This window comes from Dryobates pubescens, chromosome 31 (assembly GCF_014839835.1).
Source record: "Dryobates pubescens isolate bDryPub1 chromosome 31, bDryPub1.pri, whole genome shotgun sequence".
NCBI lineage: Eukaryota > Metazoa > Chordata > Aves > Piciformes > Picidae > Dryobates > Dryobates pubescens.
In genome coordinates, this window is record NC_071642.1 from 9,287,274 (window position 1) to 9,307,828 (window position 20,555).

Here is a 20,555-nt window from a genome sequence, read left to right on the forward strand (position 1 = left end):
TCCCTCCCCCCCAAAAAAAAAGGCACTTTTGGGGTTCCTCTCCCCAGGATGGGCAAGGTAAACAAGCCGGCTTCTCTGTACCACACCGACCAAATTCGCCTCATCCCAAGGGGTGCAGCAGCCCCACGCCGATGCCTGCCCCTCCCTCTTCCCTCTCCCTCTCTCTCCTCCTTCCCCCCTCTTCCCCTCCCCCCCCCACTTCCCCCAATTCCTTAATTTCCAAACCCCCCTCCCCAAAATGGGGTTGGAGATAAGGGGAGGAAGGGGAAGGTGGAGGACTTCCAGCTGCTGTCTGAGCCCGGGGGGGAGCTTCTCTGTACTCACACCCCCCCCCCACGCCTCAGCACACAATAAATAACAGGAGTGGGGGTGGAAATCATTCAAGTATCAAAAAAGGGACTCCAAACCCTCCCCCCCTTTCACCCCCCAAAAAATCCTTGGTGTCCCCCCCTCACCAGGGAAAATGGGGGGGGGGGGGGGGGGAGGGGAAGTTGTGCAGTTTTGGGGTCACCTTCAGCTTTCTTACAAAGAAAAAAACCAAAGACCAAAACCATTTTGCCTCCACATTGGGGGGGGGGGGGCAGGGGGGAGTTAATATATCCCACCCCCCCAAATGTGCATCCTCTGAGAGGTTTGAACCAGCACCAAGTGAGGGATTCTGGGGGGGAGGGGTTGGGAGTTCATCATTGGGGTCGTGGCTCCCCAACAATGAAGGATTTTTTCGGGGGGGGTCTTTTGTTTTGCCATCTCTGAGCTCAGACCTCACACTTGAGAGTTTAAAAGCAGTTGGGGGGGGGGGGGAGAGGGGGGGTCCCCACACAGCCCAAATGATGCTGAGAGAGAAAGAGAGGTGGGGAGGGGGTAAAAAAAAAAGAAGGGGGGAGGGTGGGGTGGGGGAGGACTCTTAAGCCCAGAGCCCAATGAGCTTCTCTGTAGCCTACGCTCAGTTGGGGTGGGGGTAAGGGCCTGACAAAAAATTTGGGGGGGAGGGAGGGGTAAGGGGTTTTCTTTCCTTAATATTTTAGTTTTTTGGGCACTTCCCATGGGAAGCTGTCCCTGCCAAAGTGGCCATAAGCTGCAGTCCTCTGATAAAGGGGTTTCTTCAGATCCAGATCCCTGGAATATACAAGTCCAGCCCTCAGTGCCCACCTGGCACCTGCTTTGGTTTCGTTTCCACACCCTCCTGCCCATCCTGTACCATCCTTGGTGTCGCCTCCCCGCCCTTCTAAGTCCCCGAGAGTGAAGAGGAAGTAGAGAAAAAACAACCAAGAAGCAGGGAGGGAGGGGAAGGGGAGGTGGGGGCAGACGGTTGGAGCTGCTCCTCCCATGAGGGTCTCCCAGGAGAAGCTCCAAGCGCTGGGGGGCAGAGGGTGGTACTCACCCCCCGGCTCCGTGCCCGTTTCGCTCTTCTCTCTGCCCAGGTCCTCTGCGGCGACCGCGGCTGCTCCGGGGGGGGAGCGGGAGGGGGACACCCCCAGCCCTCCACCATCTCCCTCCCCCTCACCCCCTACCATTTCCTCTGCCAGCGTCGGCGCATCCCCCCCGGTACCCAGCGCAGCCTCCCCAGGTGCCAGCCGTGTGCATGTGCCCCCCGGTGCCTGGTGCCCGTTACCTGACGATGACCCCCGGGCGCAGGTCGAAGTTCTTCTTGACGATCTCCAGCAGCTCCCTCTCGCTCTTCTGGGAGGTGCCGTAGTGGAAGATGGAGATGGACAGGGGGTGGGAGACACCAATAGCGTAGGAGACCTGGGGGGAGAGGCACAGCGACTCTCAGAGTGTTTTCCCCCCCTAAACACCACCCCTGGAGGCGGGGGGAGAGGAGGAAACCCCTGGAGAGGTGGAGGGGACCCCCCTGGGGGATAAGAGGGAGGCCTCTGGAGGAGGGCAGAGGTCCCTCTGGGGGAGGGGAGGAGGACCCCTTGAAGCAAGGAGTGGACCCCTGGAGGTGAAGAGGGGAGCCCTGAAAAAGAAGAGGGGCTCCCCCAGAGGGGAGGAGGGAGTCTGGAGAAGAGAAGGCTCCGAGGTGACCTCATTGTGGCCTTCCAGTATCTGAAGGCTGGGGAGGGACTGCTCAGGATCTCAGGCAGTGATAGGACTGGGGGGAATGGAATGAAGCAGGAAGTGGGGAGATTCAGGCTGGAGGTGAGGAGGAAGTTCTTCCCCATGACAGTGGTGAAGCCCTGGGATGGTTTGTCCAGGGAGGTGGGTGAGGACCCAGCCCTGCGGGTGTTTATGCGCAGGCTGGGTGAGGCTCTGGCCAGCCTGGTCTAGTGTGGGCTGTCCCTGCCCATGGCAGGGGGGTTGGAACTAGCTGATCCTTGTGGTCCCTGCCAGCCCTGCCTGATTCTATGATACTATGAAGATCCCTGGAGGAAGGGAGAGGCCCCCCTGGCACCACCCACCTGCACGAGCACCCTGCGGCACAGCCCGGCCTTGATGAGGGACTTGGCGACCCAGCGCGCGGCGTAGGCGGCCGAGCGATCCACCTTGGTGTAGTCCTTGCCCGAGAAGGCTCCGCCCCCGTGCGCCCCCCAGCCCCCATAGGTGTCCACAATGATCTTGCGCCCGGTCAGGCCTGCGTCCCCCTGCCGAGGCAACAGGAGCAGTCACCGCGGTGCCCCCAGCGCCGCCACCAGCGCGGTGCCACCCCTGCACCGCCATCGTTGCCATCGCCACCACCGTGGTGCCACCCCTGCACCACCATCGTTGCCATCGCCACCACCGTGGTGCCACCCCTGCACCGCCATCGTCGCCATCGCCACCACCGCTGTGCCACCACCGCGGTGCCACCCCTGCACCGCCATCGTCGCCATCGCCACCACCGCTGTGCCACCACCGTGGTGCCACCCCTGCACCGCCATCGTTGCCATCGCCACCACCACTGTGCCACCAGCGCGGTGGCACGCCTGCACCGCCACGCCACTGCCACCACTGCAGTGCCACCACCACAGTTGGGCCAGAAGGCTGCCGGTGGCTGAGGCCCCGTCCCCGGAGCTACCCAAGGCAAGGCTGGGCAGCGCTGAGGGCAGCCTGCTCCAGCTGGGACTGCCCCTGCTGGCTGCAGGGGCTGGCACCGGCTGCCCTCTGGAGCTCCCTCCCAGCCCCCTCCACGCCACCCTGAGTCCCCGAGGCACCTGGGGGCCGCCGATGACGAAGCGGCCGCTGGGCTGCAGGTGGTAGATGGTGTCCTCGTCCAGGTACTTGGCTGGCACCACTGCCTTGATGACCTTCTCCTTCAGGGCGTCTCTCATCTCGTCCAGGCAGACCTCCTCGTCGTGCTGCACCGAGATGACGATGGTGTGCACGCGGATGGGGATGACGGCGCCGCGGTCCTGCATGTACTGCACCGTCACCTGCGGGACAGGCAGGGGTCAGCTCGGGGGAGCTGCTGCCGGGCACCCTCCAGGTGCTGGGAGGGAGCTCCCTGCCAGCCAGCTCCTCTCACCTGGGTCTTGGAGTCGGGGCGCAGCCAGGGCAGGGTGCCATTGCGGCGCAGCTCGGCCAGCTTGGCATTGAGCTTGTGTGCCAGGACGATGGTCAGGGGCATGCACTCCTCGGTCTCGTCTGTGGCATAACCAAACATCAAGCCCTAGGGCAGAGAGAGGAGGAAGTGAGTGGAAAGATGGGAAAGGTCTTTTCAGATCACCCAGTCCAGCCCTGAGCCCTGCACTGCCCCAGCACCACCACCCCATAGCCCTCAGCACCACAGCTCCAGGGCTCTGGAACCCCTCCAGGGCTGGGGACTGCACCACTGCCCTGGGCAGCCTGGGCCAGGCCTGGACAAACCCTTCCAGGAAGAAATTGTTCCTCATAGCCAACCTGAGCCTCCCCTGGGCCAACCTGAGGCCATTTCCTCTCCTCCCATCACTTGTTCCTAGGGAGCAGAGCCCAACCCCCACCTGGCTCCAGCCTCCTCTCAGGAACTGTAGAGAACAATGAGCTCTCCCTCAGCCTCCTCTGCTCCAGCCTCAACCCCCCCAGCTCCCTCAGCTGCTCCTCCCCAGCCCTGCTCTCCAGACCCTTCCCCAGCTCTGTTGCCCTTCTCTGGCCCTGCTCCAGCCCTCCAAGTCCTTCTGGCAGTCAGAGCCCAACCCTGAGCCCAGGATTCCAGCTGTGCCAGTGCCCAGCCCAGGGGCACAGTCCCTGCCCTGCTCCTGCTGCCCACACCACTGCTGCTCCAGGCCAGGCTGCTGCTGCCCTCTTTGCCCACCTGGGCACTCTACCTTGCCTCCTCCCAGGCAAACTCACCTGGTCCCCAGCACCAATGTCCTCCTCGCTGCGATCCAGGTGGACACCCTGGGCGATGTCAGGGGACTGCTGCTCCAGGGCCACCAGCACGTTGCAGGTCTTGTAGTCAAAGCCTGGGGCAGAGCAGAGGCTGCAGTGAGAGCCTGGGGAACCAAACCCCAGAGTGGCACCGTGCCAGGCACCACCCCCAGCAGCACCAACCTTTGGAGGAGTCATCGTAACCGATGTGCTTGATAGTGTCCCTCACCACCTTCTGGTAGTCAACAGCAGCCCTGGAAGTGATCTCTCCTGCCAGCAGGATCATCCCTGTCTTGGCCACCGTCTCTGCAGGGCACGGGGACAGGGCACAAGGACAGCGTCAGCGCCGGCACCACCCCCCGCGGTGCCCACGTCAGTGCCTGGCCCCAGGGAGCTACTCACCGCATGCCACCTTGGCATCAGGGTCCTGCTTGAGGTGGGCATCCAGGACAGCGTCGCTGATCTGGTCACAGATTTTATCTGGGGGGGGGCAGGGTGGACAGAGTGTCACAGCCCAGCCCAGTCCAGTCCTTCCTTCCTGCTGCCAGCCCTCGGCACAGCTAGCCCCAGGCAGCAGAGCCATGGCTGAGCCCTGCCCCCTCCGCCCAGCCTCCCTGTAAGCCTCCTGCCAGGCACAGCCCTGCCTTGTCCCCAGCTGGGTTCTAAGCCTGGAATTTCAAGCATTTACCAGTTAAGCTCCAGTTCCAGTCGGCTCAGGAACTGGGATCAGCCACCTATGCCAGTGCCAAAGGGGACCAACATCCCAGCCCGTGTCCTGCAGTGTGCCAGCTCTGCCTGCCCCCCCTCCGGCTCCCTAGAGACTGCTTGGTGCCAGCAGCTCCCAGGGGATGCCCAGCTCCCCCCAGCATCCCCCGGGATAATTTGTTCCGGGAGAGCTCTGGTTTCTGCTCCAGGAGCTGCCCAAGCAGCACTCCGACTCTGCCGTCCTTGGCAGCGACCTTTCCAGCTGGATGTGGAGAGGATGAGGCAGAACCTGCCCCGGTCGGGTACAGCAGCTCCCATGGCTGCATCTTCGGGGGAAAGAACAAGGGAAGGGACCTTAAACCCACACAAAGGAGCTCGGCTCCCTGTTCTCCTCCAGCAACACCTAATTCCGGGGGTGGGGAGGCCCCAAACTGCCCATGGGGCTCTGGCTATTCCAGCGGGGGCCGGAGGCTGCAGTGCTGTGACCTACACTGCGAGGCGATGCAAAAACGTCTTTGAGGTGTGGGGGACAACAGGGAGCACCCAAGGAGCAGGTGCTGGGGGGGAATCGGGGAGCCCCCGGGCAGCAGATGCCGGGGGAGGACACGGGGAGCCCTCCGGCAGTGGGTGCTGGCAGCTGCCCGCGCAGCTATTTGCATATGCCTAAACTGTGAGCACAAAGGCAGCAGGGAGCCCGGCACGCGGTGGCACCGCACTGGCAGCCGGCCTGAGCCCTGGGGTGCCCCAGAACAGTCCCCACGGGGGTCCTGACTCTCCAGTTGCAGGGGAGGGAGCACATCTGGACAAGGCAGGGTGGCAGGGATGCTCCATCACCACGACGGGCGCTGGGGGGAGGGGGGGGGGGCACCCTGCTCTGGAAGGCGGAGGGGAAGCGACGGAGGGGATGCCTGTGTTCGCCAGGCCTACCACGGCCCCGGCAGCCACGCTGCGACGCAGGGCAGCCCGGGGCAGATCCGCGGCACCGCCACTGTCAGAAGGGGAGGAACCACCGGAACGCACCGGGGATGGAGCGGGGGACACACGCGGGGGTCCTGCCGCCCCCCCCGGGAACTGCTTAGTCACGGCTGAGTCACGGCAGCCCTCCCCAGCCGCCGTTACGTCAACCGGTACCACAGAGACAACCCCAGCCCTCCCTGCGCCCCCGGTGCGTGTCGTGTCCTCCCGTGTCGTGTCCGTTCCACGGCCGTCCCTCCCCCCCCCCCCCCCGCCAAGGCGGGAAGCACGTGCGCGCCGGGGCCCGCAATGCGGCGCGCGCCGCCCCGCACTGCGCGCGCGCCCGCTGGCGTCACGGCTGCCCCTACTCCCCCCCCCCCCCCCAAACCTGTCCGCCAGGACCTCCATCCCCCGACACTCACCGGGCGCGCTCCCGACCCTCCCCAACCCGCCCCGTCCCCCTCCTCCTCCTCCCGCCCCGCCGCCGGGCCGCGCCTGCGCGGTGGCCTCCCCGCCGCCTCGGCCCGCACCTGGGTGCCCCTCGCCCACGGACTCAGAGGTGAAAAGAAAGGTGCCCTCCTCGATGAACACCTCATGGAAGCCGTTGAGTTGCCCGTTCATGGCGCAGAAGAAATAAAAACAAGGATGAAGCGACTCGGCGGCAGCAGGCGGAGCACAGAATGCAAGCGACGCTGGAACGGCCACAGCAGAATAAGAGCAGCGCCCGCCGTTCCGCCGCTATTTATAGTCTGCTGGCACCGCCGTCACCGCCTCGCTTAGCCAATGGAGGACGCCAAACGCACCGCGGGGGCCGAGCGGTGGAACTACTGCCGGCGGACGGGGGGGGAATGCGTTACGTAACTCCGAGCGCGGCCTCTGCCGGCACCCCTGGGCCGCGTCCCTCCCTGCCAGCCGGGCATCGATCGAGGTTGGACGGCCGGTCAGGCTTTTCCCCGTGCCTCTGGGTCACGGCGAGTGGGAGCAAGCGGCGCCCCTCATTGTCACAACTCCCCCCGGTGCTGCCACATAGAATCGCCCTCTCAGGCCGGCCGGGCGGCGGTCGCATGCGCCTTGGGGGGGTGCGGAGCGCGCATGCGCAGTGTGCGATCCGCGGGCGGCGAGGACGGTTCCTCCCCGCCGCCATCTTGCGGGCTGCGCGGCTCCGCCATTGTGCCGTCCTTGTCCCCGCCGCCTCGCCTCCCCGTGGCTGTTCCCCACGGCACCAGCTCCAGGCCCACTACCCTCCTTCCCGGGCTTGCCCACCGGCCCGTCGGCCTCGCCCCCTCTGCCCCAACGGTGCGCGCCCCACCCCAACACCTCCTGCCACCATCTTGTGGCACAGGCAGGACCACGGCCAAGGCAGCTCAGGCCAGGCCCGGTCCCACCGCCCGGTCCCGGCTCTGTGGGGCTGCGGCCCTGCAGGCCGCGGCTGAAGCTGCAGCGGGGTGCTGGCAGCACTTGGGGCGATCGCTGCTCTTGGCACCTGATGCAACCAGCCGCTGGTGTTGCCACTGCTGGAGCCTTCCCAGCTCCCTCCCTCCTCCCGGCCTGCAGCACCTGCCTGGCTGCCTGCGGGCACGGCCCAGCCCCTCCCTGGGTCAGGCACCAGCACCCTGAGCCCAGGCATGTGCCCAGAGCACGAGGTGTACTGGGACAGGCCACAGCAAGGGACTGCCTGGGCGGGAACCAGTGCAGCCAGGACAGACACCTGGGAAGCACAGACCCAGCTGGGATGGACACCAAGGGCAGACAGACCAACACCAGTGCCTTGTGCTGAGGAGAGACAGGACACCCAGTGCAGATGGGCATCAATGTGCCCAGGGCTGACAGGACACCCAGAACCCACCCAGCTAGGTCAGATGGGCATCTGGAATCCGCGTGCCCACGGGCACACAAGCAGGATTCTACAAGCAAGACAGACAGGCACTCAAGACCTCAATGCCAAGGATGGGCACATGGCACCCAAGCAGCCAGGTCAGAGGGGACACCCAGGCCCCAAACCCAGGTGAGATGGACATCTGTAACAGAGACCTGACACCTATGCCCCACATGCTAAGGGCAAACAGACAGACACCATTCCCAGGACCCAGGATAAAGAGACACATAGGACAGAGGGACACCTGGTACCCACATGCCCAGGGCAGATGGAACACCCAGGACACACAGACCCAGCATACCACACCCAAATTCCCAGGACCCTGATGCTCAGGACAGACAGACACCCAGGACAGACTGACAGAGGGTCCCCCCCGCCACTCCCCCTGCGACCCCCCCTCGCCAGCGCTGTCTCAGAGCCATCAGGGGCAGGGCCTGAAGGCGGAGCTCTGGGGCTCACCCCACCCCTCCCGCGTATTTGCATAGAGGGCGGAGCAGCATGAGCTGGTACATTTCCATAAGGGGCGGAGAAACATTTGCATATGGCGCGGGAAAGCCCCGGTCCCTGCGCCAGCATCCGAAGGGCTCCCAGCTAGGTGTGGGGGGCGTGTGCATGCACCCCAGCTCTCACCCCTTCGCCAGCCCCTCCTGGGGCTTCCCCCATGACGACAGCAGGGCCGAGGTGGGGATTTTTTCTGTAAAAAATGGTTTATCCAGCCCACATTTGTATAAAACCCCAGGGAGCAGCCAAGACCCTCCCCTGTCCCTGCCCCTGCCCACCACCCTCACAGGTACACCTGCGCGGCCCCCCTCCACTCTACACAGCCTGCACCCCGCCTCCTCCTCTCTACAGTCAGTTGTCTATGCTCCTCCTGTCAACTATGCCTTAAAAAAACCAAATCCCAGGGATTCCCAAGGTTTCTGCTGTCCCAGGTCAGTGCCGGCGGCAGGAGGGAGCAGGCCGCTGCGCATCCTCCCCTCCTTACGCTGTCTTCTGTTGTCCCTTCTTTCCGATCAGAGACTTGTGGATGTGGGGGATGACACCTGGGGAGGAGAGAGGAGGAAAATTCCCATGGGATTCTCACTTCCTAAAGAAGCTGGGAGAAATCCCTGATCCCCTATATATAGAGTTTGGCGACGGGTCCCTGCCACGCTCTGGTAGTCGTCGGCGCTGCCCAATTCCTGCTTGGCTTCCTTTCTCCTCAGTGAAATTCCCAGTCTGGGAGAGGGAGGAGGGAGCAACACTCACCTCCTCCAGCAATGGTGGCTTTGATCAGGGAATCCAGCTCCTCATCCCCACGGATGGCCAGCTGCAAGTGGCGGGGAGTGATCCGCTTGACTTTCAGGTCTTTCGATGCATTTCCCGCCAGCTCCAGCACCTGCCGGGACACGAGGAAGGTGTTGGGGATCCCGAGGGAGAAGGAACTGGGATCTGGGAAGGAGTGAGGCAGGGAGAGCAGCCTGGGACTCACCTCAGCAGTGAGGTACTCCAGGATGGCCGCGCTGTAGACGGCGGCGGTGGCGCCCACTCGCCCGTGGCTGGTCGTGCGAGTCTTGAGGTGCCGGTGGATGCGCCCCACGGGGAACTGGGGTGGGAGCAAGAGACACCTCCTCAGCCTCCAACACATTGCCTCAATTCATCCTGCATTCTGGCCCAGGATCGCCCAACCCTGCCCTTGCCCACAGCTTCTAGGAGCTCCTATATCAAATTGCTGCACCAGCAGATATCCACCACGTTTCCCAGAGTATGAGGCTGGGGGAACACTGGAACGGGTTGCCCAGAGAGGTGCTTGAGGTCTCTTCCCTGCAGATATTCAAGGTGAGGCTCAACAAGGCCCTGGGCAGTCTAATCTAGTTGGAGGTGTCCCTGCTGACAGCAGAGAAGTCAGACTGGATGACCTTTGGAGGTCCCTTCCAGCCCAGCCTATGACTAATAATTACCCAAGTTAATGCTCACACCCTCCCTGCAAGATCCTCTCTGAGCCTGGACACAAGGGCTCTGCAAGGCTGGGTCCTCCTAGAAACACCTAGGCCCTAGTAACTAAGTCCTCCCCTAGTAACACCTCTCCATTATCACCTAAGACCTAGTAACTAAGTCCTCCCCTAGTAACACCTCTCCAGTACCACCTAAGACCTAGTAACTAAGCCCTCCCCTAGTAACACCTCTCCAGTATCACCTAGGACCTAGTAACTAAGCTCTCCCCTGGTAACACCACCAATCACAAATCATTGTGTTTTCCTCCCCAAAAAAGAGAGGTTTGGGTATGAGCTCCCTCCCAGAATGTGGGTTTTACCCCAGAATCCCCAGTTTATGAGGAGCCCAGGGACTGGGCTGTGCCATACCTGCAGCCCAGCTCTCTGGGAGCGTGACACAGCCTTCGCCTTGGCCTTCCCGCTGTCCTTTCCCGCCTTGCCACCAGCCTGCCAGAGAGAAAGGCATCGCTAATTAATCCTAATTAACTGAGAGACCTGCAGCGCTGTCAGCCCTCAGCATGCCAGCTCCTGGCAGGCAAGGTGTGGCCTCTCCAATGACCCAAAATAACCCAAATTTGAGGGGTGCAGCAGCTGCTTTACCAACCCAGCTGCCATCTCTCCCTCACTTCCCACTCCTGGTATTCCCCCAGCTTCCCACAGAGTGCCAAGGAGGAGGCAAAGAGCCCCCAAACTGCAGGTTTGTCAGCGGGTTTGCAGCGGCAGTCAGGAGAATGGTTTGGTTCCAGACTCAGAGGCGAGCGCTGACGCAAGGCTCTGCCTGGAGGAACCTGCAGCCCAGCCTGTGGGATTCGAAGGAGATTCCTGCCCTGCTCCAGGCTGGAAAATCACCAGAGAGCCAAAACCAAATCATGACAATCACACTGCGGGAGGTGGCCAAAAGCCCCTGAAGCAGGAGGGTTTGGGACCTGCTGAGAAACACAGAGGAGCTGAGCAAGGGTTTGCCAGGATCCTGCATCCACCTGAAGCAACTGATCTGTCTCAGGGATATGGAAGGAAATGCAACACTGCTGAGAGCTGAAGAAGATCCTAACGATGGGGAGGGGGCAGCCAGGAAAACCCTGCTGTTTCTGCCTGAAAAATCACCTTGGGACCCCCGGATCCAACGTGGTCAAACAAACAACAACCACTGGTATCCCTAAAATTCCATCTCCTAGCCTGTGATTTCTGGAGACGGTCCCCCAGAGCCCCTGCAAAGGGAAGAAGTGCAGCTCCCAGACAAGCTGGATCAAAATCCCTGGTTTTACACCAACAATCGATCCCACAACTGCCACCCCCTGCTAAAAAGCAGGAATTGTGCTTGTTGCAAGGGAGCCAAAAGCTGCTGTCAGCCTCTTCCACTCCTTCAGGGGAACCTGGAGAGCCCAGGGGCACCCAGAGACCCCTGGGGTAGGTGGTTAAAATAAGACACTGGTTAACAGGCAGGCTGGGAGCAAACACCAGCTGGGAGTTTCAATCAAACATCAAAGAAATAAAGGGAAATATGGAATCAAAGATGAAATTCAGAAGTTTGGCTGTAGGACCCAGCAAACCTGTTCTGGTCTGGTCACCAACACCACACCTGGAGGGGGCCTTACAAGCAGGTGGCTCTGCTTTGTTGGGAGGCTGAGGAAGAGGGATCCAGAACCACTCTGCAGCACCACAGCATCAGGAGCTCCTTTTATCAGAAAACTTCAAATTCTGGAGGGGGTTTGGGGATAGTTCCTCACTCTGGGAATATCTGACAGCTCCAGGAGAGCCCTTCCTGCTCACTCCAAGGGCTTTTATCAGCCAGCTGTAAACTTCCCCACGTCCCTGTGAAGTTTTCTATCCGGCAGCTCCCCACCCGGCTGTTCTTTAAGTGATATTCGACCAAGCAGAAGCCTGCCAATAGAAGTCTCGATGTTTGTCTCCACTTTCACCAACCCTCGGCAGGGTTCACAGAGGAAACGCCGCAACAGCCCAGCCCGCCGATGGCTCCCTGCCGAAGCTCGTCCCCCTGCCGCCGCAGAGCGAGGGCTCCTCGAGCAACGAAACGGTCCCGGTTCGCTCCCACCCGGGGGCCCGCTGGTGAGGGGCGCAGGAACGCGGAGCCGCTGCCGCCTTGGCTCCTCCTCCCCGCGGGAGCCGCTTCTCGAACTCGCCGGTGGTCTCTCGCAGCTTCGGTTTTTTTCCCCTTCTTATTGCTTCAGAGAGCAGTAAAACGCCTCAAAACGCAACTTTTTGTCTCCATCGCCACAAGTCGGGAGATATTCCGAGCACAAGTTTCCTGCAGCCAGCGTTGCATAACCTCCCGGCAGGTTTCCACGTCAAGCCTCAGCCCGGATCTCCCACTCAGAAGCCTCCTGGGATCCTAACCGACGCTTACAGACCCCACAAGCGGCACTCCCGCAGGCTTCGGCCCCGAAAGAGGCACCGGGAAGGATTCAGCCCCGGCTTTGCCTCCCCACCACCGAACGAGGTTTTGCCCTGAGAAGCCACCAGCGAGCTCTGGCAACCCGCAGAGCCCTTAGTGAGGATGCAGGCGTGGAAAGCAACAACCCACCGGGGCTGGGGCCGCCCGGGGCGGGCGGCAGCGCCCCTTGACAGCCGCCGTCCAGCCGCTCGCTGTGTTTTATGCCCCTTACAACCACTTCCTTACAACGCAATCAACTTTTACAAGACTTAAGCACGGAAAGCGGCTGTAAAGGAGGCTGTTTCCTCAAAAAAAAAAAAAAAACAAAGAAAAGAAAAAAAGGATCAAATAAAGGAGTCCCGGCGGCCGCCGGCTCTGACAGCACAATGGAGTTCCCAGCCCCGCCGGGCCGGCCGCTGGGGCCGAGGTTCGGGGGAAGAGGTTCAAACCCCGTCCCGAGGGGCCCTCGCCACCAGCGGCTGCGGTGAGACAGCAGCGGCGGCCCCGGGAGTGAGGAAGGCAGACACTGAGGCGGCTTTGGGCGCCTGGTCCGCGGGAGGCCCCCGGGGATCCCCCACAGAGGGCAGGACAGGGTGCGGCGCCGTGTCCAAGGTCACGGATGGGTGACGAAGCCGCTCCAGGAGCCACCCGTTCGTTCTCCACGGCCTCTCACCGAGCGGCACACGACCCTGGCCACAGCTCCGGGTGACAGCGGCGGCTCCGGCCCCCCCCGCGAGTCCCCCGTCACCCCCGGGTCCGGCGGGGAAGAGGTTTCCCCAGCTCCAGGCTCCCCCCGGTCCCGGAGCCCCGCTAAGGGCTCCGACCCAGCCTCCCCTTGGCCCTCACCATGGTGTCGCCGCTCCGGTCCCACGTCCGCGCTGGAGCCGCCTCAGGAGCCTCCAGACAATAACCCGCCCGAGCGCGAGGAGGGAGCCCGGCCTGCCGCGGCCACCTCCAGCCAATCAACAGTTCCCATGCTAGTTTGAACATGCCGCGGCCACCAATCACACAGCTATTTCTTGGCCCCTCTCTAGCTCCGCCCAGCGGCCCGTTTAACGGCTGTTTTTCCTTTGCACACGGCACGCAGGGGTGAGGGCGGGGGGCCGTGCCCGAAGGTTCCCAGCCGGTGGGCGGTGCAGAGGAGTGACGTGATCCTTCACCAATAGAAAGTCAGAGCCTGGCCCGCGAGAGGAGGTGCTAGACGGACAGACAGCTCACTTATCCAATAGAAGAAGAGAAACCTTTCCCGCCCATTCTCTGTCCCCGCCCCCCATGTTGTTTGTTTGCACCGAGAGGGGGTGGCGGCGGACGCGGCTGTGAGGGGACTGGGGCTGTGAGCGCCGGGGCCGGGGGGGTACTTGCCCAGCTCCGCCGTTATAGGCGGGCACCACGCTACGGGGTTGGTTTTGCTGTCCCAGACTTCCGTTAGGACCCTTGGCGGATTTCCCCCCGCGCCTGCTCGGACGCGGGCCGGGGTCTGCAGTGGCGGTGAGGGCTTGGCACTGGGCAGGGCCCGCGGCCTTGGGGCTGCTCCACTGCACCGCGGTGATCGCCGCCTCAACACCTCCCTCCGCCGGGGGTGAACGGAGCCGCCCGCCCGCCGCCTCAACCCCGCCACCCCCGCCCGCAGGGCTCGGGCTTGAGGCCCATCCGGGAGCGGCTCTAACCCCGGGTTGCAAACTGCTCCGAGCCTGGCGCAGGGGAGTCGCTGCCGGCCGAGGCCGGGCCCCGGGCGGTGCTGTTGAGCCCTTCCCTGTGTGTCTGCCAGGAAGCACAGAGCCCAAGGCTGGTCCTGCCCTGTAGGCTGAGGGATCAGAGAGGCGGCAGCAGGGAGCCGAAAGCGACCCCGCAGCCCTGGCAGGTTCGTGGCGGGGCTCGGGGCTCCGGCAGCTGTTGAAGGGTCGGTTCCTGGTAATGGCAGCGAAAACAGGGCCAAAAAAAAGCTTCAGGCGTTCCTGTCCCGGGGTGGCAGGGGGCTGGAGGGGGCAGCGGGGATGTGCTGGGCACAAGTGTCGTGAAAAAGTGGCATTAATTCTGCACGGGGAGCACATCCCGGCGTCACACCGAGCCCGGCTGCCCTGACAGTGCCCTAAGGGAGAGTCTGGATTGCAGCGAGCCGGGAATGGAGCAGCTCTGAGAGCCGGGGGGGTGGTGACGGAGCGCTGGGACCGGCCCTGCCCCAGCCCCGCTGGGGATGGAGTGGGCAGGGAGGCACCAGAGAGCAGGGGGCAAGGAAGGCAGCACCGCGCTGCCGCTGACACCCCCTGCGTGTCCTCCCCCCCGGCTGCCTGTCTCCAGCACCAGGCAGGGTGTGTCGGGCACTAGGCAGCCCCTGCCCTTTGCTGCAGCTGCCATGGGGAGTCTCGGGGGTGACCCTACCGTGGGCCCCGCGCCCTGCCCCGCAGCTGCTCCCGTGCCCCACCCGGTGCCCTCCCCGCACCAAGCGCTGCCCGCACCTGCCCCATGCGCAGCAGCTGCAGCGGATGTGGGGCCCCCGCAGCTGTCCCCCCACGGCCTCCCCTCGGCTCGGTGACAGCTGCCCAGCCCCGCAGCCGGGGGCACGGAGCGGGACGGGGTCCCCGGGGGCGCTGGCAGCTGCCCCCCGCGGGGCCGGCGTTCCCGGGGGGCGGGAATCCAGCATCCCCCAACCCGCCGGTCCCGGGGTCAGGCCGGGCCCCGGCTGCCCGCGGCGGGGCTGCGGTGCGGCGGCTGCGGCTCATGCGCAGGCGGCTGCCGCCCGTGTCCTCAGATGAGCCCGAGCCCGCAGGGAGCCGCAGAGCTAAATGCGGCGGCAGCTGCGGCGCCTGCACCGCGCCACGGCCGGCACCGGGCTGCCGTCAGCCTGCGGGCACCGCCGCATGCCGGCCACACCACCGTGAAAACGGCACGGACACGGCTGTGGGCGCACCATGGATATGGCTGCGGGCACGGCATGGACACGGCTGTGAGCTCATCATGGATATAGCTGTGGGCACAGCGTGGACACGGCTGTGAGCACATTGTGGACGTGGCTGTGGGCATGGCACAGCCATAGCTGAGAGCACATTGTGGACATAGCTGTGGGCATGCCATACACATGCCTTGGGCATGCTGTACACATGCCTTGTGCATGTTGGTGAACATGCCACACACAGAGCTGTGAATGTGCCCCTACCCTCAGCTGGGAACGTGCCAGGCAGAACAGTGCCCCCTCCACGTGTGTGGCCATGGGCACAGCTGGGAACGTGCCTTGTGCACAGCCATGAGGATGCCACCCGTGTATGGCACTGACCATGCTGTGTATATGGTGGTGCCCATGCTACACCGCTGTGATTGCAGTGCCCCACCCCTGCCGTATACCTGTGCCCACGCCCTGCCAGGCTGGCCTACACATGCCAGCAGTGCCATGACACACACAACGTGCATGTGCTGTGCCAGCTGCTCCTCCCTCCCCCCAGTGCCACTCCCTCACACCCCAGGTCTGAGGATTGATTCCACCTGGGCACTGACACCTGGGATCCCAAGTGTGCCACTCCAACCCCTCAACATTTGTGTGTGCCCAAAAAGCCCTGAGGGTTCCCAAACCAGTCCCCCAATGCCATAGGTCTGCCTGCCAAGCTGGTGGCGCCTATGAGACGTCTCCAGGGCAGGGATTGTCCCTCTGGACTGGGCACTGGGGAGGCCACAGCTTGAGAGTTGGGGTCAGGTTTGGGCTCTGACTGCCAGAAGGACTTGGAGGGCTGGAGCAGGGCCAGAGAAGGGCAACAGAGCTGGGGAGGGGTCTGCAGGGCTGGGCTGGGGAGGAGCAGCTGAGGGAGCTGGGGGGGTTGAGGCTGGAGCAGAGGAGGCTGAGGGAGAGCTCATTGCTCTCTGCAGCTCCTGAGAGGAGGCTGGAGCCAGGTGGGGGTTGGGCTCTGCTCCCTAGGAACAAGTGATGGGAGGAGAGGCAATGGGCCTCGAGCTGCACCTTGAGGGAAAGTTTGGGTTGGCCATGAGGAACAATTTCCTCCTGGCAAGGGTTGTCCAGGCCTGTCCCAGGCTGCCCAGGGCAGTGGTGCAGTCCCCATCCTTGGGGGGGGTTTCAAAGCTGCAGAGATGTGGTGCTGAGGGCCACGCTTTAAGCTTAGCCTCAACACCAGCTGGACCTTGGAGCTCTCTTCCCCCTCCCCGGGGCGGGACCCTCCCCAAGGAGCGAGGCGGGGCCGGGGTTGGGTTTTTCATTCACTTTTCGGCATACTTTTATTTGTTACAAACATACAATTCTTTAAATATAGACTTGTAAAACTCCATTTGCAAAAATCTGCTACGGGTCGGAGTGCTGTCGGCGTCAGGAGTTCCTCACCTCGGGCGTCGTCTGCGCTTAGTGGTCAAATCCAGGACCTGCCTTCGGCAACCGCCGGCCGCTTCCCCCCCTCCCTCCTTTCCCCTCTCCCATCCCTGGGCCGCTCCCGAAGCCGCCCCGCCGGCCGCAGAGGAAGGGTTGGAGGGGGGGGATGGAGACATTGGGGGGGGGGGAAGGGAAAAACCGGGACCCCCCCCCCCCGGGCGCCGGCAGCCTAAAGTGCATGGATTGCTTTTATTGTTTGTTTTTCTTTCGTTAAAAAAATAAGAGGAATAAAACTTTTTTTTTTCTTTCCCTTTTTCTTTCTTTCTTTTCTTTCTTTCTTTCTATTTTTCTTTCTCTCTTCTCTCCTCAGGGGACTCAGGGGTGAATGGTTTGGTCTCTCAGCAGCACGCCAGGCACGGTGAAACTGGCGCCTTCCAGCTCTGCCCATGCTGCTGCCGTAGGGAACACCGAAGCCACCCCCCCCCGTGGCCGCCTGCCTGCCGCTGGTGCTGTGACTTCGAGGCCTTGAGACCTCCAGCGTCCCCCGAGGGGCACCGGCATGGCAGCTCCCAGCTCCTGCCCTGCAGCCATTGGCCTGGCGCTGGCACCGCCGTGGTGAGGCAGCTGCGGTGCCACGCTCCCTGCCAGCCCTGCTCCGCTGGCTTGCTCCAGCATCTGCTCAGTGCCTGCATCCAGGATCTCCTGTGGTGCTGCAGCTGCCAGCTCCACTCCGCATCAGCTCCACTCCACATCGGCACTGCCAGCTCCACTCCGCATCAGCTCCGCTCCGCATTGGCACCGCCAGCTCAACTCCGCATCAGCTCTGCTCCACATTGGCACTGCCAGCTCCACTCCGCATCAGCTCCACTCCGCATCAGCTCCGCTCCGCATTGGCACCGCCAGCTCAACTCCGCATCAGCTCCGCTCCACATTGGCACTGCCAGCTCCACTCCGCATCAGCTCCGCTCCGCATTGGCACCGCCAGCTAAACTCCACATCAGCTCCACTCCGCATCAGCTCTGCTCCACATTGGCACTGCCAGCTCCACTCCGCATCAGCTCCGCTCCGCATTGGCACCGCCAGCTCAACTCCGCATCAGCTCTGCTCCACATTGGCACTGCCAGCTCCACTCCGCATCAGCTCCGCTCCACATTGGCACTGCCAGCTCCACTCCGCATCAGCTCCACTCCACATCGGCACTGCCAGCTCCACTCCGCATCAGCTCTGCTCCACATTGGCACCGCCAGCTCCGCTCCGCATCAGCTCCACTCCACATTGGCACTGCCAGCTCCACTCCGCATCAGCTCCGCTCCGCATCAGCTCTGCTCTGCATTGGCACTGCCAGTTCCGCTCCACTCCACACTGGCACTGTAAGCTCCACTCTGCATCTGCTCCACTCCAGTTCCGCTCCCCTCCAGCACCACCAGCTCCACTCCAGCGCCAGCTCTGTGCCAGCAGCTCCACTCCAGCACCGCCAGCTCCATTCCAGCTCTGCTCCAGCGCCAGCTCTGTGCCAGCAGCTCCACTCCAGCACCGCCAGCTCCATTCCAGCTCCTCTCCAGCGCCAGCTCTGTGCCAGCAGCTCCACTCCAGCACCGCCAGCTCCATTCCAGCTGCGCTCCAGCGCCAGCTCTGTGCCAGCAGCTCCACTCCAGCACCGCCAGCCCGACCGGCTCCACAAGGGTTGAGGGCAGCGCTGCCTCAGCCTTGCCCCACCAGGATCTTCCCTCCCAGCATCTGCTGGGGACTCCAGGCCAGCAAGAAGGTTCCAGCGTCCCTCCAGCTGCCTCAGCGCGCCTCCCGCTGCGCAGCTCAGGTTCCCCTCCTGCTCTCCTCTCTCCTACACAATTTTTTGTTTTTCCTTTTTTTTTGTCCTTTTTTTTTTTTTGTGTTTGGTTTTTTTTTTTTTGTGGATTTTTTTGTTAAACTTTTTTTCTTTTTGCTTTTTTTTTAACAAGAGAAGCCGGCAGGGCAGGGAGGTGGGGTGGGGGTGGGGGGAGGTTGTGTTTTATCACCACAAAGAGAAAACCACCACTTAGCCCCTCCCCAGCCGGTGGCCACCCCCCTCCACCCCCCCACCTCGTCACCCTCCACCAGGAGCCCACCCCATGGCCTGGAAACAGGGCAGGAAATTTCCCATTTTCTTCCACAATTTTTAAGTGGGAGGGGGGAAAAAAACCCAACCAATTTGTTGGAAGCAGTTTCAACTTTCCACCAGCTCCTGGCTCCCAGCCCAGCCGTTTTTTGGGGCTATTTACAGCGATTTTGGGGGCACTGTACAAAGATTTACAGCAGGTTTTGTACAGCCGTAGGCCTGCTCTCGACCCTGCTGGGGCAACACAGGTCTGGAAGCTCCAGCGACCTCGGGGCTTTGTTTTCCCCTCCCCTCCCACCCTTCTGCTTAAAACCAATCAACTACCCCCCCCAATCCCCCCCTCCCCCCTCAAAAAAAGCTGTTTGCCTGTTTCCTGCAGAATTCCCCCCAAACCCAGCCCCGAGCAGAGGTGCAGGTGGAGCTGTGTGCACTCAGGTGGCCAGAAGGGACCAGACCCAAGCCTCTTTCCCCAGCCTTGGTGTCGCTGGGGCCGCACTGGTGCCGGCATCGCCACTGTCCCACCAGCTCCTCACCGCTGCAGGGTGGGTGCCTCCCCTTGGCTCCCCCCCTCTTTCAACTGACTAGAGAAAAAACAAAACACCCAAAACTCACCCCAAAAAGCAACCCCCAGCTCCCCCCCCCGGCAGCAGCCACCCAAGTCCTGGCTGCGCCCGAGGCGCTGCCGCCCTCTCCGTGCCGCTCTCGCCGCAGCTTAAACCTCTGGGGGCTTCTTCCTCCCCACCCCCCGTTTGCTCCTTTCCTGTTGCATTTGTGAGCTCTGAGCTCTCTCCCTCCTGCCCCTCTTGGCTCCTCTCTTCCATCCTCCAGAGGGTCCAACGGAGCTGGGAGGGCTCTGGACGTGGACTGCTGTCACCCAAGCAGCCCCAGGCCTTGGTTCTGAGGGGGGGATGGGAGAGGGGAGGTCGAGTTTTATTTCTTTTTGCTGCCCTTTGCCTTTTGTTGGTCGTTTTTCTCCTCATTCCACATCTTTCCTAAGTGGCTCTTGAGAGCCAAGCCAGGGCCAAGCAACCACCCCCACACACACGACCCCCCCCTCCAAAAAACAGCTCTCCTGGCCTAGGAAAGGTTTTGGCCAAATGACAACAATTCAGCCAAAAAAAAAAAAACAAAACAAAACAAAAAAGAAGGAGATTAAAAAAAGAGAGAAAAGAAAATGAGGGGGAAAAAAAAAGGAAATAAAGAATATATATATATATATATATTTTTTATATATATATATCTCATCCTCTTCAAAAATAAAAGGAGAGGTCAACTGCCTGCGTCTCTGCAGCCAGACGCCGGCAAGTCCGCGGCCGCGGGGGGGCCTCCGAGCTGCGCCCCCCTCCGCCTGCCCCCAGCCGGAGCCTCCTCCCCGCGGCCTTTTTCTCGTCGGGTGTTCGTGTTGTCGTTTCGTTTCTGTTTTGTTTCGTCGTCGTCGTCGTTCTGTGTCTTTGTCGGTGTCGTTTCGTTTCTTTTCGTCCTTTCCTTGCCTTTTTTTTTTTCTCTGTAGTTTTCGTCGTCGGTTGGTTGTTTTTTTTTTGGTGTTTTTTTTTGTGTGTGTTTTTTGTTGTTGTTTTTTTTTTCTCCGCGGCAAAGAACCAAAAGGAATGAAGACCAAAACCAAACAAAACCAAAAAAAGAACAAAAACCAACCCAAAAACCTCAAAAAAAACCCCAAAAAAACAAAACACAACAAAACAAAACCCAAACCCAATCCCGGTGGGGTGAACACAGCAGGACGTCACGGAAAAGAGCTGCCTGAGGGTACAAAATACAGTACGGACATCGAGGAAAGAATATTGCTCCCGTCTAGAGTGAAGGAAAAACGGAGTCCTGTGCGGCACGGAAAGAGTTAAAAACGGCACCGACCGAAGGAATTTCGCCGTAAAAATCCCTTTTTTTTAAAAAAAAAGAGCTACGGAGGTGGGGAAGGGGCGCGGAGGACAGATGGATGGATGGACAAACGCGCTGTGTGTGTGGGTGTCCCC

At 61.9% G+C, this 20,555-nt stretch overlaps 2 protein-coding genes across 2 annotated transcripts; both read right to left on the reverse strand.

The window, feature by feature from the left end:
• Nucleotides 1–994: 994 nt before the first annotated feature.
• On the reverse strand, nucleotides 995–6,622 carry MAT2A (methionine adenosyltransferase 2A). Its single transcript, XM_054175047.1, has 9 exons — nucleotides 6,456–6,622; nucleotides 4,669–4,746; nucleotides 4,450–4,572; nucleotides 4,249–4,361; nucleotides 3,446–3,589; nucleotides 3,135–3,353; nucleotides 2,403–2,585; nucleotides 1,613–1,746; nucleotides 995–1,116 (listed from the first exon to the last, which is right to left on the reverse strand). Exons 1-9 carry the CDS (start codon nucleotides 6,544–6,546, stop codon nucleotides 1,014–1,016), a joined length of 1,188 nt encoding a protein of 395 aa, XP_054031022.1. The 5' UTR covers nucleotides 6,547–6,622; the 3' UTR covers nucleotides 995–1,013.
• A 1,865-nt stretch (nucleotides 6,623–8,487) lies between these two features.
• On the reverse strand, nucleotides 8,488–13,181 carry LOC104305631 (histone H2A.V). Its single transcript, XM_054175061.1, has 5 exons — nucleotides 13,013–13,181; nucleotides 10,144–10,221; nucleotides 9,273–9,386; nucleotides 9,050–9,179; nucleotides 8,488–8,844 (listed from the first exon to the last, which is right to left on the reverse strand). The coding sequence occupies exons 1-5, from the start codon at nucleotides 13,154–13,156 to the stop codon at nucleotides 8,783–8,785; spliced, it is 528 nt and encodes a 175-aa protein (XP_054031036.1). The 5' UTR covers nucleotides 13,157–13,181; the 3' UTR covers nucleotides 8,488–8,782.
• Nucleotides 13,182–20,555: the final 7,374 nt, after the last annotated feature.

What these genes read in the sequence shown, in the direction of transcription:
- MAT2A (XM_054175047.1), bottom strand. Translation starts at nt 6,546, where the DNA reads ATGAACGGGCAACTCAACGGCTTCCATGAGGTGTTCATCGAGGAGGGC. An exon ending in ACATTGGTGCTGGGGACCAG is followed by an intron (nt 3,590 to 4,248) that starts GTGAGTTTGCCT and finishes TCTCTGCCCTAG; the next exon opens with GGCTTGATGTTTGGTTATGC. An exon ending in GCCGCAGGGTGCTCGTGCAG is followed by an intron (nt 1,747 to 2,402) that starts GTGGGTGGTGCC and finishes CTCTCCCCCCAG; the next exon opens with GTCTCCTACGCTATTGGTGT.
- LOC104305631 (XM_054175061.1), bottom strand. Translation starts at nt 13,156, where the DNA reads ATGTTCAAACTAGCATGGGAACTGTTGATTGGCTGGAGGTGGCCGCGG. An exon ending in ACCGGAGCGGCGACACCATG is followed by an intron (nt 10,222 to 13,012) that starts GTGAGGGCCAAG and finishes TCTCTCTGGCAG; the next exon opens with GCTGGTGGCAAGGCGGGAAA. An exon ending in TGGAGTACCTCACTGCTGAG is followed by an intron (nt 9,180 to 9,272) that starts GTGAGTCCCAGG and finishes GTGTCCCGGCAG; the next exon opens with GTGCTGGAGCTGGCGGGAAA.